At 39.4% G+C, this 18,064-nt stretch overlaps 1 protein-coding gene across 1 annotated transcript in view; it reads left to right on the top strand.

The window, feature by feature from the left end:
* Nucleotides 1-18,064, top strand: part of T265_09947 (hypothetical protein) — a gene marked incomplete at both ends in the record, with an annotated part of 88,181 nt that overhangs the window by 36,276 nt on the left and 33,841 nt on the right. Inside the window, 2 exons of the mRNA XM_009176177.1 lie at nt 233-409; nt 4,812-4,832. Of these exons, the coding sequence (XP_009174441.1) occupies nt 233-409; nt 4,812-4,832 (198 nt within the window). The remainder of the gene's footprint in view (nt 1-232; nt 410-4,811; nt 4,833-18,064) is intronic.

Genomic DNA, 18,064 nt, shown 5'->3' with positions numbered 1-18,064 from the left:
GCTTTGCAGCTGAGAGCATTGTGCGGCTAATGGGCCCCAGCGAACGCCATTCGTGCATTTGAGATTCATACACAAACTTGATTAGACACACTTTCGTCAAAGCTCCTTGGGTCCTATTTCGATTGTAGTGGCCTCAGAACCTTCAATTCCTGAAGCGTAGCGTTGACTTTTGAAGGTGTATTGTCAGATGCGTGGCAAACGGTGGTATAATAGTGTTCAGTTTATTTACCAGGGTTATTTCTCTGATGTTGTCCCCGAAGATGAGGGAGATGCTGTCTGTCTACTCCTTATCGACAAGGTTTCTACCAGCAATAATTTAAACACCGGGGAGTTGCAGATTTCCAGCCTCTATGATGTTTTCAAAGGGTGGTTTCTAGAGAGCTCACCGCACATTCTCACAGTCCCAGAGGTATATGAATATGGGGACCGAATTAGATTTACAGATGTCTGGGACATACTCAGTTGAGCTAGTGTGATTAACGTCGCCGAATTGATGGCACCCTTTATTACATGAAGCAGCAGGGTTGTGGATGCCATTGCATCCTATGCCTTAGTCAGTTATTCGCCGTTTAGTTGATTGTACTAGCTAGTTTGAGCGACAATCTCAGACTTAATTAAACTAGCAATGTGGGCGAAACTACCAATACACCGTCCACAGTTCGCCCATCAACATGGAAAAATCAGTAGTTAAGCTAACGTTTGCACACGTGACGCTATGGTGAACTGCAGTGCGACACATCTAGCGTAAGCTGCAGAATTAACCATAACAACCTCACCAAATAGTTCATGATGAAAACGCCAAAAATCCAGTTTGTATGCAATCTAAACGAAGAGCGGCTGGCACATAAGCTCTTTATAAATTCTACGATACAGTGAGTGGTCCTCCATTTTTCGGCCCATTTTACTGTAAAAGGTTACGTTTTCATGACGAGTGATTGAAATAGAAGAGCAAACTAAAGTTTGTTAAATTTTGAGGTAGATTTTTAAATAAAAAGTAATATATACTTAGTTCAACTAGGGCCAGAGAATTCCAAATATTCGGAACTGCTGAGTTCACACCAAACAGTAATACTAAATAGGCGCTAGTAGATGGTTCTACAAAGAAATACGCTAGAAAACAACCCTGTGATGATAACCAAGTGTTTTGGTTGTATACCAGATTATCACATGATAGTTTGTGTGCGTGAAAAGTGCTCGGAAGGGAGAGGAGTAACCAACAGAGGATAATATATTTTGGATAAAAGTTATTTATGGCTTGAAATATGGAACTTCGGCTAATAATTTTGCTCTGTTTATGACTGAGATCTTTTGGGTGGGCTCATTTGTGTTGATAATAGTTGACATTTTGAATAATCTTACCTGTTCTGGGCTTCCGCTTGGGCAGCTTCCCTCAACGGTTCACCTATAAGACCGATATATTTCTTTTGAACTGAACATAAATCATAATTGGATCATGGATAAACGTAAACAATTTCCTCAACGCTTATGCCACTGTTCTCGGACGGAGGATGCATGTCCAGGCCGGTTTTATTTGGTTTTATTTAGTCCCTTTAGCTACAGGATTTTTCATAAATGATTCACTCCTGCTGCCCATTTTAACACACCATTCCAACAAACCCCAAGCCAATCTAAAGGGGATGATCGTTACTATGATATTTAGTGAAATACCATACTTGCACCAAAGTAGTGATACAAGCGGTTTTGTTGGGACTCTACTTAGCACGACGATCTCTAGTCATTTACATGTATGTCGCTTAAATTATTGCTACAAAAGGCGATGCGTACATACAAGTGCGAATGTCTAGATGATTTGCAATGAATGGGTCTGCACAGATTGCGAGGAATTTGCAATTACGTATGCAGGCAGTATCAATCGAGGAACCCGTAAACACTGATGCAACTATGATAGCCAACAAGAGGCTATTTGTATGACGACATTGATCTACACATTTGTTTTCCCAGTACCATAATCAGCGCTGAAATATAAGGGTTTGTGCTAACACATGACAAATGGAGAGTTACGTCTTGTCACTGGAGATTTATTCACCAATGATGATTTATAAAACTTCTGTAGATTAACAAAAATTGCTCTGATATGGAGTGCGGACTGATTTAGCATTTTCTGTCCCTGGCAGTCTGTTTACTTGACGAATAATATGGCTCAAATTATCATATATTTAAGACAACATTATGCATAGCAGCTTGCCTTAATTTAACATAGGAACTAGGTGATGGACTCATGAAAGTTGAAAGTTCAAAATAGCTCGGCGTTTTCTGCGGCAAATATCGCTTATTACAGGGCGCTTAAGAGTTTAAAATGCTTGTTAAACCGTACCTGTTTTTACCAACAACTAAATGCTATTTATCAGCGAAAATGTCCAAAGTGTATTCAAGCGCATCGCGTTCTCATCAAAGCATTGTCAGAAGAATATCAATTCGCCATGCACCACACAAAATCTCGGAGGGTATATTTTTGTTGCTTGCAGAAATGAGTATAACTAAAGCGATTCTGCAACGGATTGAAGATAAGAACATCTAGTCTAAGAATGCAGATTGTGGGGTTTACGTTTGCACCCGCAATTTCAGTGGAAAATCCAACCGAAATTTAGCTTGGAAAATTATATATAGCTTACGTGGTTCTCTGCAGCAGAATCAGAGAGATGCGAGTCAATTGGGTTAAAAGTGGATCATTTTAAGTTTGCAAGTTAAATATTTTCAGTAAATCAAACAATTTGTAGACTCTTATTGGACGCGGAGTAGGATGAGGATGAGATGTAAAGGAATTGTACAAGGAAACTCCCTCCAGTAGACTTGAGAGAACAGAAAGGCACCAAACAGAGAGTGGCACTCAGTTGATGAGGCTCGCAGGTAATCTATGTAAATCAGATGCCAGATTATCCAGTTCCACTACTGGATTTCACACTCTGTTAGCTCAATTACAACCCCACTCTCAGTTGTTTGGGTGGTCATAGTATATTATTTACTCCTTTGTGATGAAATCTTGTCCTATGGCCTTCGCCATTGTGGGTTAATTTTGAAACTAACGTCCGTTAATCATGTCACCCTGATTTACCATAAAGACGAACCATCGCCATTGGTCTAGCATAGAAACCAATAATCAGAGCGCAAAAATCAGAACTCATTGGATTCGAAAAGTAGTATGGTGTTTGGAATGAAAGTAGGACGTGAATTGTCGAGGTTGTCTCTGAGTTTTCTGACAAGAACTAAAACTTTGCGACCTTCCAGAAATATGTGGCAACACGGAATGCGTGTTCTGTTCCTCAAAAATTCTTCGTTAGGGGATGATTGACTTCGTACCCCAAGACGATATGGTCTCTAAATGAATACTCTTACCCACCCTATACGATATCGTCGCTTTTTCGAAACAAAAATAATGTTTTTATAAAGGTAGACCGTGGTACCAACAAACTGCTAGCGTGAGCATGGAAAGCCGGCAGTGATCTGTCAAGACCAATATGAGAATAGACACGGGGAAAAACCATTTGCCACAGTCTCTTCAAAACGTAGATGGTATGATAAGACTTTTACGGAGCAGACGAAGTTCGGATGTACCGCGAATGCTGAACCCAACAAATGCAATTCGAACATAGATTTTAGAGATGGGTGTGGAAAATATGGTTCTCTCAATTGCCTTTGTGCCTAGAGTGTAATGAACAGGGGTTGTTCAGTCGATGGAAAATTCATTTGCCGACTCAAGATAGAAGGAATTCAGGGTTGAAGTACTCTGTCCCTTAGGTAGTTAAGGTAATCAGGATTGACTCGGAAAGCTTTGTTGAGCTTGACAACATCCACTGAAAGGCGCCGAACATATAAAGTGAAGTATACTAATTTGGATATTTGGAACATTTACGGGAGATTCTCTGCGCCTGAGAGCGATCCGAATATACAGACGGGACAAATTGCTTCGAAACAACTGTGTACAAAGAGTAGAAACCGCACAAATAGAAAACAGTTTTCGCATAAAGAAAATACTAAAACATAGGACAACAATGACACACAGTGGTTCACGATGAAAGAGTGATTTGGAATTGTTGATACGTTGGCCGGTTGTCGGAGCGTAAGTATCTGCCTGCTCCAGTTCTATGTCCGTCCTCGGAGACATCATCAGTTTGCAACTGCATGGGTGGCTTCATTAGTTCACTGTGTGGGCGGCCATATATTTCCCCCTGAATGCTTTTCTAAAAATGCATTCCCAGCGTGACATACCGTATTTATTGCGCCGCGTTTACCGTTGTGATAAATTTTATCTTGGAGCATCGTACACACTACGGATACGTTTGTGACAAGAGCCAGATAAAACAATACGAATTTAATCTGGCTCTTGAATAATGGAAGTAAATTTGAATGTTCGAGTTCAGTAGTCAATTAACGCTGTGAGAAGACAGATTATGGTGAAAGCATAATGATAACTTACGGTTGGAATTGACGACTTTCGGCGGCTGCAGTGTAAAAAGAATAATTTGATAAATTAGGTGGAAAATCGGATATGCGTCTCATGCTCAGTTGCTAGTGATTAGGGGGTTATGTCAATGTTCAAATACAGTATTCGAATGATCGTGAAGACGAACGGAAATCTATGCAATACCATTAACTTAGCTTACGTTGCGCTCTGTGAAAGAACCAGAGGAATACAGGTTAGTTGGGTTAAGAACGGGGTGTATCGTTCGATCATTCATGAATCTACGATTGCAAAGTAAACACTTTGAATAAAAGGAAATGTTTGGTTTAATTCTACTGAATTCAATTCAATTACTTCAACTAAATTATTCACTTTTGCATATGTTCTATAGACCTTATTCGTAAAATTGCAGGTGAGTTGTTCGTTCCTAATCATTTTTGGTTTTGACGTTCTAGGTGGTACGAATCTATACCTTCAGATTATCAGATGCGTAACTTTGGTGGATACGATTAGATACCAAACTTTACAAGAATAGAGGATGTTTCTGGAACATTTCTGGAAACATACGCTGAATTGTGCTCCACGCCTTGCACAAGAATGTCTGCACTAAGGTTAATTAGAATCTCTTTCATATGCACATATATAGGTGCGTGTATGTGTGTATGTATATTTTGCGTACGCCTGTTTCTGTAGAGTTGTATTGTTGACCTCTTCATGATGCCTGTTTGGAAGCGTCACGCAGTTTGTGTGATTCTGACTTAGTGCACAGTAGGACCTTCCTCCTACATTACATTTTCCTTTCACCCACGTGGAGGCTTTTGTGGGAATTAACAATCGCGGAGTGATGCGGGTTATAGCCGAGGGAACGTTTTGTGGAGTTGGCTTTTGTCGCAAGCATTTAGTGAACGTGGTAGGAACAGAAATTGAAGAGGGAATCAAATGGTGGTAAGCTCATTTTTGCCTCAACCAGAAGTGGTGTTGCGCAACTGTGCCTTGGGGAGTGGATTTTGTTTTGTGTCTGAAATTTGATCCAATCAGGACTGGTGTGCCTGTGAGATGCACTGAATAGCAAGCATTCTGGATGACGATGGATGCCTGCTGANCTGTGAGATGCACTGAATAGCAAGCATTCTGGATGACGATGGATTGCCTGCTGAACAATGTTTTATCGCGTACATCAATTCGCATTTCGTTGGGACACGGTACGTGAAAGTCTGATGGGGATTTTTCACTTTTTGAAGAGTGAGATGCTGTTGGAATGCGGTGTGAATGGGCTATAATTCCGATTTGTTTATTTCTTTGAAGCTTCTGAGTTAGCTTGACACATATTATTGGGTGTTATACATTGATTAGTGTAGTTCCTTGGTCAAACAATCCTTGTCTTTGTGTCATTGCGTATATATTACCGTAACAGCAGGCGACCGGGTGAACGCAGTTACTGGTCGATGCAACTGACGCTGGCCTATGAATCTGCATAGCTTTTGTATACGTCTTGATATTCAGTTGTATTGTCAGATGTGTTCGGTTCAGGGGTATGTTGAGATTTTGTTTATTTGAGTAGGACGGAAGACCAGTTCAGGTTTTTGGTACTGTGATCTGTTCCGCCACGTTCTTGCTTGCTCTGAAATGGTGTTTTTCAGTGAAACGGAAAGGCTAATAGATCGGCTGCATCCCACTTGTGAAGTGTTCAGTCCGTTTAGACAGTCTCTGTAGGGAGCTAACCAATCCCGCGGTACGAATGAAAATCCAGATTGGACGAAGTTTGTGCTGCAGACGAGGGGAGCATGTAGCTCCAGGTCAGCCGGGAGTTTTCAAAGAGGGACAAGAGGAAGATTTTCTGGCATCTCAGCCTGCGAGGTGAGGTTCATATTTCGCTATATTCTGCCGGGTACAGCAAGGTTTATATATTCCGGCCATTTTGTAAATTGCTTGATCCACCAATACTTGTAGTATCTCGTGAAGATTCAAATAGACTCCGTTATCGGCGGCAACACTTGTTTGGAAGTATTCGCAAGCAGCCAGTTGAACAGGCCTCTACCATTAACTATTATGAAAAGACCTTGATAATTTTATTAAAACATATACAGAACAATTCCACCTAAAGTCCTGTCCCCGTGTGTTTCGTCGGTCTGGACTTCTCACCCAAAATTTCTCACTCCATGATTGCTGCTATCACTGTGATAGATCATTGTTTCACGCAGCTGTGCTCAAGCAAAAACGAAAATGACGAAAATAATAAATCCCTCAGGTTTTTGGTACTGTGATCTGTTCCGCCACGTTCTTGCTTGCTCTGAAATGGTGTTTTTCAGTGAAACGGAAAGGCTAATAGATCGGCTGCATCCCACTTGTGAAGTGTTCAGTCCGTTTAGACAGTCTCTGTAGGGAGCTAACCAATCCCGCGGTACGAATGAAAATCCAGATTGGACGAAGTTTGTGCTGCAGACGAGGGGAGCATGTAGCTCCAGGTCAGCCGGGAGTTTTCAAAGAGGGACAAGAGGAAGATTTTCTGGCATCTCAGCCTGCGAGGTGAGGTTCATATTTCGCTATATTCTGCCGGGTACAGCAAGGTTTATATATTCCGGCCATTTTGTAAATTGCTTGATCCACCAATACTTGTAGTATCTCGTGAAGATTCAAATAGACTCCGTTATCGGCGGCAACACTTGTTTGGAAGTATTCGCAAGCAGCCAGTTGAACAGGCCTCTACCATTAACTATTATGAAAAGACCTTGATAATTTTATTAAAACATATACAGAACAATTCCACCTAAAGTCCTGTCCCCGTGTGTTTCGTCGGTCTGGACTTCTCACCCAAAATTTCTCACTCCATGATTGCTGCTATCACTGTGATAGATCATTGTTTCACGCAGCTGTGCTCAAGCAAAAACGAAAATGACGAAAATCCTTAATAAATCCCTTGCATGTTACGAAATTTTCTTCGAGATTTGGCTTTTATCTTACGTCAGAAATCTGTTGACACTGCATTGACGCACATTACTTCACGACAACTATTTTGATGGACCAATCCCGCGGTACGAATGAAAATCCAGATTGGACGAAGTTTGTGCTGCAGACGAGGGGAGCATGTAGCTCCAGGTCAGCCGGGAGTTTTCAAAGAGGGACAAGAGGAAGATTTTCTGGCATCTCAGCCTGCGAGGTGAGGTTCATATTTCGCTATATTCTGCCGGGTACAGCAAGGTTTATATATTCCGGCCATTTTGTAAATTGCTTGATCCACCAATACTTGTAGTATCTCGTGAAGATTCAAATAGACTCCGTTATCGGCGGCAACACTTGTTTGGAAGTATTCGCAAGCAGCCAGTTGAACAGGCCTCTACCATTAACTATTATGAAAAGACCTTGATAATTTTATTAAAACATATACAGAACAATTCCACCTAAAGTCCTGTCCCCGTGTGTTTCGTCGGTCTGGACTTCTCACCCAAAATTTCTCACTCCATGATTGCTGCTATCACTGTGATAGATCATTGTTTCACGCAGCTGTGCTCAAGCAAAAACGAAAATGACGAAAATCCTTAATAAATCCCTTGCATGTTACGAAATTTTCTTCGAGATTTGGCTTTTATCTTACGTCAGAAATCTGTTGACACTGCATTGACGCACATTACTTCACGACAACTATTTTGATGGAAGAGTGATTTGGAATTGTTGATACGTTGGCCGGTTGTCGGAGCGTAAGTATCTGCCTGCTCCAGTTCTATGTCCGTCCTCGGAGACATCATCAGTTTGCAACTGCATGGGTGGCTTCATTAGTTCACTGTGTGGGCGGCCATATATTTCCCCCTGAATGCTTTTCTAAAAATGCATTCCCAGCGTGACATACCGTATTTATTGCGCCGCGTTTACCGTTGTGATAAATTTTATCTTGGAGCATCGTACACACTACGGATACGTTTGTGACAAGAGCCAGATAAAACAATACGAATTTAATCTGGCTCTTGAATAATGGAAGTAAATTTGAATGTTCGAGTTCAGTAGTCAATTAACGCTGTGAGAAGACAGATTATGGTGAAAGCATAATGATAACTTACGGTTGGAATTGACGACTTTCGGCGGCTGCAGTGTAAAAAGAATAATTTGATAAATTAGGTGGAAAATCGGATATGCGTCTCATGCTCAGTTGCTAGTGATTAGGGGGTTATGTCAATGTTCAAATACAGTATTCGAATGATCGTGAAGACGAACGGAAATCTATGCAATACCATTAACTTAGCTTACGTTGCGCTCTGTGAAAGAACCAGAGGAATACAGGTTAGTTGGGTTATGAACGAGGTGTGTCATTTAATCTTAAATCTCTGATTTCATTTTGAATGAGATGAAATATTTTGTTTAATGCTTTGTTTTTCTTCTTGAATTGTTTTTTTCTCTGGTTATTTTCTTCGAATCTCTTATTCCTAGTGACTTTGGACAATATATATATTTATATTTGTTCATTTATATATATTCAGCTCTCTCTACGTTTATAAATTATTGTTGGTTATTAGATTTCGGTAGTCTTTTGCTTTTCATCAGATTTTGTAATTGATTTTTCCGGAATTTTTTAACGCTCCTGGAAAACGTATTTTAGTAAAAGCCTATTGTTTACTTACACTTGGACTGGAGGACTTGGGGTGGCTGCACATTTAGAAGGATTAATGTGGTAAATTACGTGGATGTTTGGTCTATTATCAATGAATTTTTACATGGCATTCATGCTTAATTTATAATTGGATGAAACCTTTTCATTTTTATCACTTTGTATTTATACATCGTTGCAATTCGTTTATTTTCTTGATCGTTGTTTGACGTTAGTAGTGTGTTGGTTTTCCTTTCATGCGGCTGGTGCGTTTTTCTGCATGTGTTTCTCGTTTCTTTTATTGTTTCCCCAGATTTTGTCTTAAATGTGGATGTATTTTTTGTAAATTTTCTATCTGTTTAATTTTGATACCTGTTATTATGTGACGTTTTTTAGACCCTCTCCGTGGGCTTCTGCCTAATGGGGTTCTACGTCTATGGTATTTTCTTATATCCCCTGCGAACAATGTAGATGTTCCTTCGTAAATTCTGAATCCATCTGCTTCAGTTTAATCGGGGTTTTAAACTTTTTCTGCAGGTATGTTTATTATATTTAAGTATATATGGATTCTCGTTGTTGCCCGATTGTTTTGACATTTGAATTTTTAATTTATCACGCGTTTCTTACCCCTACCTTTTGAACATCCATGGGGCACTGTGACTTTTTGTGGGCTTTCACTTTGTTTGTAAGGTACATAGAATGTCCGAAAATTTTTGGCAGTCCGCAAGACGTCTATGCGTACAAAATGTGCTTGAATACTATGTTTTAGAATAAAGATTTCCCATGATTCGTCATACGGTTACAAATCGGATCAAATTTCTGTTGTTCCAACTACTGTTTCAGTGTTAGTATAAATGTTCGCTTTGACATGCTTTGATCATTTTTACTGAAGCTGCGTAGTCGTTTGATATGTTAAACCACTCATCTACCCAGGTAAAATGTGCGCATGTTTTTCTCATCAGGAATGACAATTAACTTTTCAAGGTTGCTTTGTTAAAATATGAAAAACTTCCATCACTAATACCGGTATTTTTGTAGCCCACAACCCAGGCCGGCTGCTGAATTTTGTTTTACCAAAAGCCGCAATAGTGATCTGCAATCAAACTTTCCGATTTTTAGTGTGCATTTTGTCCTGCGAGTAAAGCAAAGAAGCACCGTTTAGTTTGTTCATATTCGGTTTGAGTCGGCTGGCTGGTGGTTGAAAAATGAAATTCTCCATATCGGTAAAACTTCCACTTGACAATTGGTTTGCTCAAAGTGCCTTTCAACACTTGTGACTACATGGTGTGAATCCGGTAACTGCAGGATGAGCGGCGCTGCTGTATATCATGTGGTTGCAAGTTAATTATACTTCTGATCAGCAGCTCGTAGCCGCATGATCAATTGTTCTGGCTCTTTCCCGGTAGGTTGTAATTTTCAGACTCACTTAAGCTTCTTGGCGTGTGCATTACCGAGAACTTCCGAAATGAATAAGGAAGCTGTACAGAACTTCTTTAATTTTCCGCAAGGGCTGGCTAAAATTTGAAAAATTCTTGTCGTTGTCTGTAGTAGAAAGTAAAAGGACTTTTCCTACCTTCATGATACACTTCACGACTAAATAATACGGGGATTTTAGACTTGTCAACGTGTTCCACTTACCCAGACCTCTGCAGGAGTGGAAGATGGTAGAATAAGAAACTATGTGAGATTTCCTTCCAGACGTCCATTAGAATTGAGGAACTTATTATTTTCATACAGTTTTCTCGAAGCCTTTATTGAAATAGTCTTCCATGCATAGAGTTTGAATATAGTCCACTATTTGTCTCGTTTGTATAAGCACCACAGAAAACTGATTTTGCCATCACTGTACGGAGACCGAAGTCTTAATGCAGAAGAACAATTTAGATTAAACTTACCTGTTTCTATCCGTTGCTGACTTTTTGAGGTATCCGTTATAATCTGGTAGGAATAGAAGGTAGTTCCTGAGTCATTGGTTTGTGACTTTAGTTCAGCTACGCTTGGGAGCAGTAATTACACAGTAAGTGAGTGCCAAATACATTATGACAAAATTTGCTGAAAAACACTTCAAGGAACAGACGTTTTGACTAATGTTTATTTTAGTTCTCTATGAGGAAGAAATTTGCAGGCAGACCAACAATTAATTGTGGTGAATTTTTGTGGGGGTCGTCGTGGGTGCGCACATTTGTCGTGGCAAATGAGAAAAAATGTACAAACAATTGGCTGATAAATGCAAGCTGATAAATAATTTTAGTCTGTGTTGCCTTAATCTGTCTTCAAGTCAACTATTTCTTCAGTTTTTTTCCGTGAGTTGACTGCAAAAACCCTAAAATCTTATCGCACCTTTGAATACTACTGTCCTACTCCATCTGTTCCTGAGAAGTCTAAAAGGAAGACTTGGACCGTAACGACCTTTCAGTTAATCTTTTTAGATTTAGGATTTGCGACACAATTGACGAAAAGTCTACTTTTTAGTGAGATTTAGCCTTAGTTTCATCCTTAAATTTAGCAAACAGTACAGGTTTAAAACGTTTGAACTAAGTACGTCTATATGGGGCTTTTAAAGTCATATTGTCTGAGACCTCAGTTTTATACTTTTAAAACAAACTGAGGAAACTGTCTGTACAAAGCTTAAGTGACGTTGTGAACAGAACATATGGGTTTTCCGAATTTGACACCTGATTTTGGAACAATATGAAATTGTTCCATACGAGGCAGAATAATCTTGCTAGTAAGACCATCCGTATTTACACCATAATCAATTCCTTCTTGCTATCGTAGAAGTGTTTCAGCATTTGGCAATGTGGATCGGGTTTCCAGGTCCTCTTCTGCTTCCCCTATTTGGACATAAATATAGGTCCTTACTTGGTGCTTTGGGATGCTATCAGTTGTCGTTTCCAAACGTACAAACTCCTATTAATTTTGGCCTCGCACTGTATACGTTGTTTGCCGTAAAAACTGCCGTCCACAATAGCTTACATCAGAACAAAGACAACCCAAATTTCAGATAGGTTAACCGAATTTAGTTAGATTGTGCAGAATATTAATCTCCATTGTTATGGCACTGAGAGTCAGATAAGTACTTTACTGACATCAAAAATCCTTTGGAGGAGGCCCCGAACGACTGCACTTTTTCCACAAATTCAATTCTAAAAGTCATCCGACTTCACATAATATGTTGATGTTCTTAATTTATTTATTCAACTTCTGTTCAGTGATCTATATTTTGATTGTTGTTGTGGTGAATGTGTTGGTTTTCTGGAAAATTGTATCAGTATTCTGCGTTTTCATTTCGTGCCTTAGTTTAGAAGTCACTCCCCAATTTTATTTATTTCTTCTTGCGAATGTCGTGCTTTTCTAAATGGGTAACTGAAAAATAAGTACGCCCGGGTACGGCGATTTAATTCATGTATAGTCGACACGATATGTTCAATGCTTGCATTATCGTAACCAATGATTAATAAGGCCGTTTGGGTTTTTTTACGATGAAAGATAATAACTTCCAGAAATCTGCGAAAATGGTTGTAGTTTGGTTCGAATAATTACATATCGCTCAAAACTCAGTCACAGTTTGAACACAGGAAGGGCCCCAAGCCTTTAGTCGCTGGTTATTTTGTGCTAGTATGAGCTTGTGTTAGAAGTCATAAAACAGCGACGGGTGTGAGTGTAATCCAAATATAATTATAATATATAAATAAAATATAATGTAACATATATATTATATATGTAACCATTATTATAATATATGACAAGGGGGTTTGGAAGCTATTTATATTGTATTCTCCTTGATAATTGGGTGCATTATTGGTGAGTGTTCTTAAACACAATTTTCGGTTTCCAACAGAAAAGCTGTAACAGCGCGCGTGTCCTCCGGTTTTTATACAGCCAAGACAGCTGGAAGTTAAAAACTTTTGAACAAAATATTCCGGAAAATATGCCAATAATATATAATATAATATATATATATAATAGTATACGCGCAAGATTTTGCTTTATTGACGTGGGGACCAGGTACAATGCTTAGAAACTTGATGATGCGAGAATTTACGCGACGTTAGTTTAACGCAAAATTAACCAGTTTTCTAATGCCTAGTTGTTATGCTTTGAGTACTGCTTACATTGCTTCCACACACCATCCGCTGCAGAGAAAAATTATTGTAGAATTAATTGACAGTGTAACTCCCTGTTCCGATGCTTCAAATGTCACGAGCAGAAAATGTTGAGTGTATGTGGCCAAGTTTAAATATTGTAGGCCTAGTTACATCCAGAGACACAAAACTCAATGCAGTTTTACAGAATACCTGGTTTTGAAGCCTTCGAATGTTTCTTTAAAAATTTCGTTTTGTAATGGTAATGGTGGTGTCATCTATACTGTTATTAACTTCGCATTGTTATCGAGGAAACCGGCTGTAGTACACGACCAACATGTATAATCCACATGAACTAATTATTTTGTGACTAAAGCTGCTGCTTTAACCTAGCCAATAGAAAACATTGAAAATTTTATTTGTCCGCCACTGGAAAGTATACCCAAATTTAAGATGTCACTCTAATTGCAAAAAAAACTGACGGATTTAAAAAAAATTAAGCTTTTTAAACAAGTGAAGGCTAGTTAAGAGGGGAAACAATACAACCATTATCTAGAGTTCTGCGATCAAAACTCAATGGGTGTTTTGTGCGTGGATGTCGATGTCGATTTTCTCTTTAACTGTCGTTGATTAACAACTTACTGACGTCATCCAATAGAAATTGGGCCAACTAGAACCCTAATTTGTTGAACATCCACCTATTTTGTGATTGCAGCATATGATCTGTTTAATGGAACTTGAAACCAAGCATTTTCCTAAAAGGTGTTAATGATTCAAAATATTAAGCTATATGGACTAGGGCACATAAGTCACCTAAGAAGATATATATCAGGTAATATTTAACTTTTATGAATCTTTCTCTGATTCTAAAAATGCGTTGACAAGGAATGACGCAGATTGACTGACTTGGGTATGAGAGTCATCAGATACAATAACTTGACTAGTTGACCGCACGAATGCCAGCATTGTTTCATGGCGCTGACAAATGCATATGTTGGTAGCTGAAGGCTTTCGGAATGACAGGTTTAGCGAGTGTAATGACACTTTCTAGGTGGTTTCAAAAGCTTTTACGGCAGTTGCGTTTCTCTGTATGGTGAAAAAGCTGGCTTAAACTGAATTGTTCCCAGTACTCTATTGTTCTATATGGATGACACATGAGTGAGGTAGGTCAGCGAATTAATATGGCCTGACAATACACCAATCGCTTGTGTTTGATTGCTCGGCTTTAGTTCCGCATTCAGTGGTGCGCGACTTGTCAAGAACTTGCAAAGAAAAGGTTGGGGGAGCATGATTTATTGTTAATTAGTTTATTGAATCCTCTCACCAGAGCGTAGAACATAAGTAAGAGACGAAAAGGTGAACGCGTTTTTGGCCCTTTACACAAAGGTTGATTTAAAAGTTTATGCTTCCTCTATGTTGCATTCTGTGTTCTCTCAACACTGCCTACATTCAGACGCAGTTGCTGTGTATTACAGGTGTTACTTAATGAATTGTCCGCAATAAGGACGAATCAGTTTTTTTTGCCGACCAGGGAATTTTTGCACCCCCCAGGTGTTACTTAATGAATTGTCCGCAATAAGGACGAATCAGTTTTTTTTTGCCGACCAGGAACTTCTTGCAAACACTTATGGTGCATTAGTTTTGTCCCGCATTTCTTCAAAGAATTTGCGCTTACTGCTCCAGTCATTTCTGAGGGAAGTGAATAACAATTCCTAGGCTAACGGACGCTGAAAAGTATCTTCAATAGCTTTTTTGTTTGGTAGGGGTTTTAGACTTATCCAATCGACCAGTCGAGTTTGGTTTATTCATTATTTTTTGGATTATTTATTGTTAGACTCAAATCCTACGAATAGTTCGCAGGACGCGTTAGCAAACGTTCGACTTCAAGCAGGAGTACATAATTGGTTGAATCAATTCGTCTATACCTGACTTATTTTTTGTTTCTAAGCCAGAGTGCTTGATAAAACTATCCGTGACATAAAAGTTGATCATTTTGTGACAAATTCAGGTTTTTTCATGCCGTCACATCAGCAGTTCATGATGCCTCTCTAGCATCATAAACAATGCTTACTGCAGCTAAATTTGAATGAAAGGGCAGCGATCTCTTTTCAGACATAATGCACAGGTTATAACTGAAATAATAGGCATAACAAAAAAACCGAATTTACTAATGAAAAAGAAATCAACCAGTGGTAGTAAACACCAAATAAATCAGCCATTTTTGCCACGTAGAATCCTTCATTTTCTATATATATCACAAGATACAGGAGATACATTTATTGGTCATGTTGCGCAACTTTTATCCAGAGAGCGTGTGCAAATTCCTAGGCCACCGTTTGTATTTGTTCAGTATGGAATATGTTGCTTTATATAGGTGATTTGAGTTTTCCGAAAAGAGTTATGTGAACCGGAAATATCTTTTAACCGCATGAATTTGTGGTTCGCTCTAATGAATGCTTAATGAGAGCAATACTGGAGTCATAAAGTATTTTACTACGGAATCGTCAAACATGTCACAATCGATTTTAAAAGTAGATAACATGATCCAAGTAAGGCTTTTAACTTACACCCTGTAAGAAAGGTTTTCCAACCTTAAAAATTTGATAGAACAGGTAGCGTTATTTTCCACCGAGTGGAACATCAAAGCAACCGCGCAATTTCATGATGATTTAATCTACCATACGGGGTACATTCAAAATATGTTACCAGAAAACGATCCAAAGAAACACTTAGTTGATATTTAGATTGGTCTCATAGCTCTTCAACCGAAATTTTCTTTTGGCTTACCTGACAGTGCTGAAGGGCCTGACAGAAAAGTCACATGCATTAGTGTCACTGCCACGAAACCAAAATTGGGCTAAAACTTTGGACCATTGGTCATAGGTTATTCTGTTTGCGTAGAGTCCTTTTAGTCAGTCAAAGTGAACACCCATATTGCGTTCGAACAAAACAACACTAGCACTATCAGATGGAATTTATTTCTTACTCGAACACAAAGGTATTTCCCGTTAAATTTGCTACTCTATGTGTAATAGTTTTATTAGTAAATAGATCGATTGTATTATAGACAAACAAAATGTTTACTTGATTGACCGTCAGCCAACCAAGTGAAGGTGCCTTTTTACTGAAGCGAACTCAAAGCCGATCAACCAGCTGGTAGGCTCAGCTGCTTAATTAGTACTGAATATTACAACATCTCAAGATCTCAGACGTGGGGGGACAAACGGACCCCAGTTACCCCGGAATTTATTGAGTGGTACGCTAATCATCTGGTAACATATTTGACCACTCATTAAGGTATTCAGACAGTGAAGACAAGCCATCCATAAAAGATTCGCATATTGGACTGAGGACTATTTTGCATCAAGAAGTTTGATCAATTCCTGTAAACTTAGTGACCAAGAACTGCATTCTCGCTGTGTATGTTAGCTGAGCCCTCTTATGACTTTTACGGTCGCTCCACCATTGCTTGATATGACAGAACGACGGAGGCTACAAGCGAAGTGGACGGCACGGAGAGAGAATAATAATGAGGTTCTAATTCAGAGTAACTTTCAGTTATGGAATCAGCAGATGGTAACGTTTTGACATACGAATGGTGTAGCTTCTCTTGTCATGCATAGTTTTCTCACTTTTCAGTCGGAAGAGGATTTCATAAACCCACGAACGTTGCTTGTTTTTTCGAACGCAGTTGTCCAAGACGGGCAGTTATCCTTTCATTTGATCATATGTTTCACTTATTATCTGAGAGGACGGCATTTTCTTACGTAAGAACAGTTCTATTCTTTCCAGTGTATCAGTGTTTATTGCCATACAGAGTACTTTACAGGGAAAGGCCAGGCTGTGGACATAAAAGCTTTGGTAAGAGCAGTGCTAGGCAACTTAAGGGTGTGCAAGGAGCCGAAGACAAAGGAACACTAGATTTGCTACCGCGCATACGCTATGCCGAAGAATAAATTATTCTGCTATGGGTGTTTACAGGTCAGTGTCTTTCGGTACTCGCCGACTCTACTTCAGAGTAAAATAATGACAATTTCTTGGTAAGTGACATTCGAGATCGCGCTCAAGATTTTGGTTGCGAATAGCAACTGGGATGCCATGGAGAAAAGATGAGTTAATGAGGACGGACCACAATTCAAGGGTAGAGTTCACAGGACAAACACTGCCAGGAATAGCTAAGGGGTAATTAGGGGCATGCACCATAGCATACTTAGTACGAACAAACCCAAACAAGCTAGAATAATAATGATTTTGGGAGACATTCAACTCGTCTCTCGCAAACACTCGCATTGAACTAGTTTTTATGGACTTAAACGCAATATGCTAATGTAAGACTACCAAAATTGTAATTCGGGAGTAAAATACTCGGAGTCTCCAGAGATGTCTGTAACAGGAGCTGGGCATGCCAAGTCCGTCGTAAAACATCCACGAGAAGTCTTCCATTTGGTGATGTTTGTACAGGGCAAAAGGCCCACTCGGTGAACTAGATACACATATGCGCACGGAATATTCTGTCATTGAATATGCACGTTAGCTACAACAATAAACGGTTTGTCACCAAATTCTGCACTTCACGCTGAGTTCACTACGTGCTGTGGTCTACACATATTTTGACACATTTATCTAAGCTGTACTAAACGGTTGAAGAATGAATTCATTTTCCCTCGAAAATCCAGACCTGCTAATGAGCGCCTAAGTAGTAAGGAGGCATGACTATTTTTAATACGAAGCAGATTTAAGGGATACAACCAAGCGAGTAAACGGATTATACCCCAGGATGATATTAGGTGAAAAGAAAAACCCAAATCTCACCGAGACGTACAGTTTACCAGTTTCCGGAAGAAGCAGGACGTGAGATTACTTGGCCTCACAAATCCCAAAGTGAGATAAACTTAATCGGATAATGAAAAAAGAAATACCTTCCCTTCCTCAAGCGGGGAAGGTAGGCTCGAGATCCTATTATCTAGGCAGCAACGCCCGGAT

Source organism: Opisthorchis viverrini, assembly GCF_000715545.1.
Source record: "Opisthorchis viverrini unplaced genomic scaffold opera_v5_331, whole genome shotgun sequence".
NCBI lineage: Eukaryota > Metazoa > Platyhelminthes > Trematoda > Opisthorchiida > Opisthorchiidae > Opisthorchis > Opisthorchis viverrini.
Note: the sequence above shows the minus strand (reverse complement) of the source record. Positions and strands in the feature narration are given on the sequence as shown.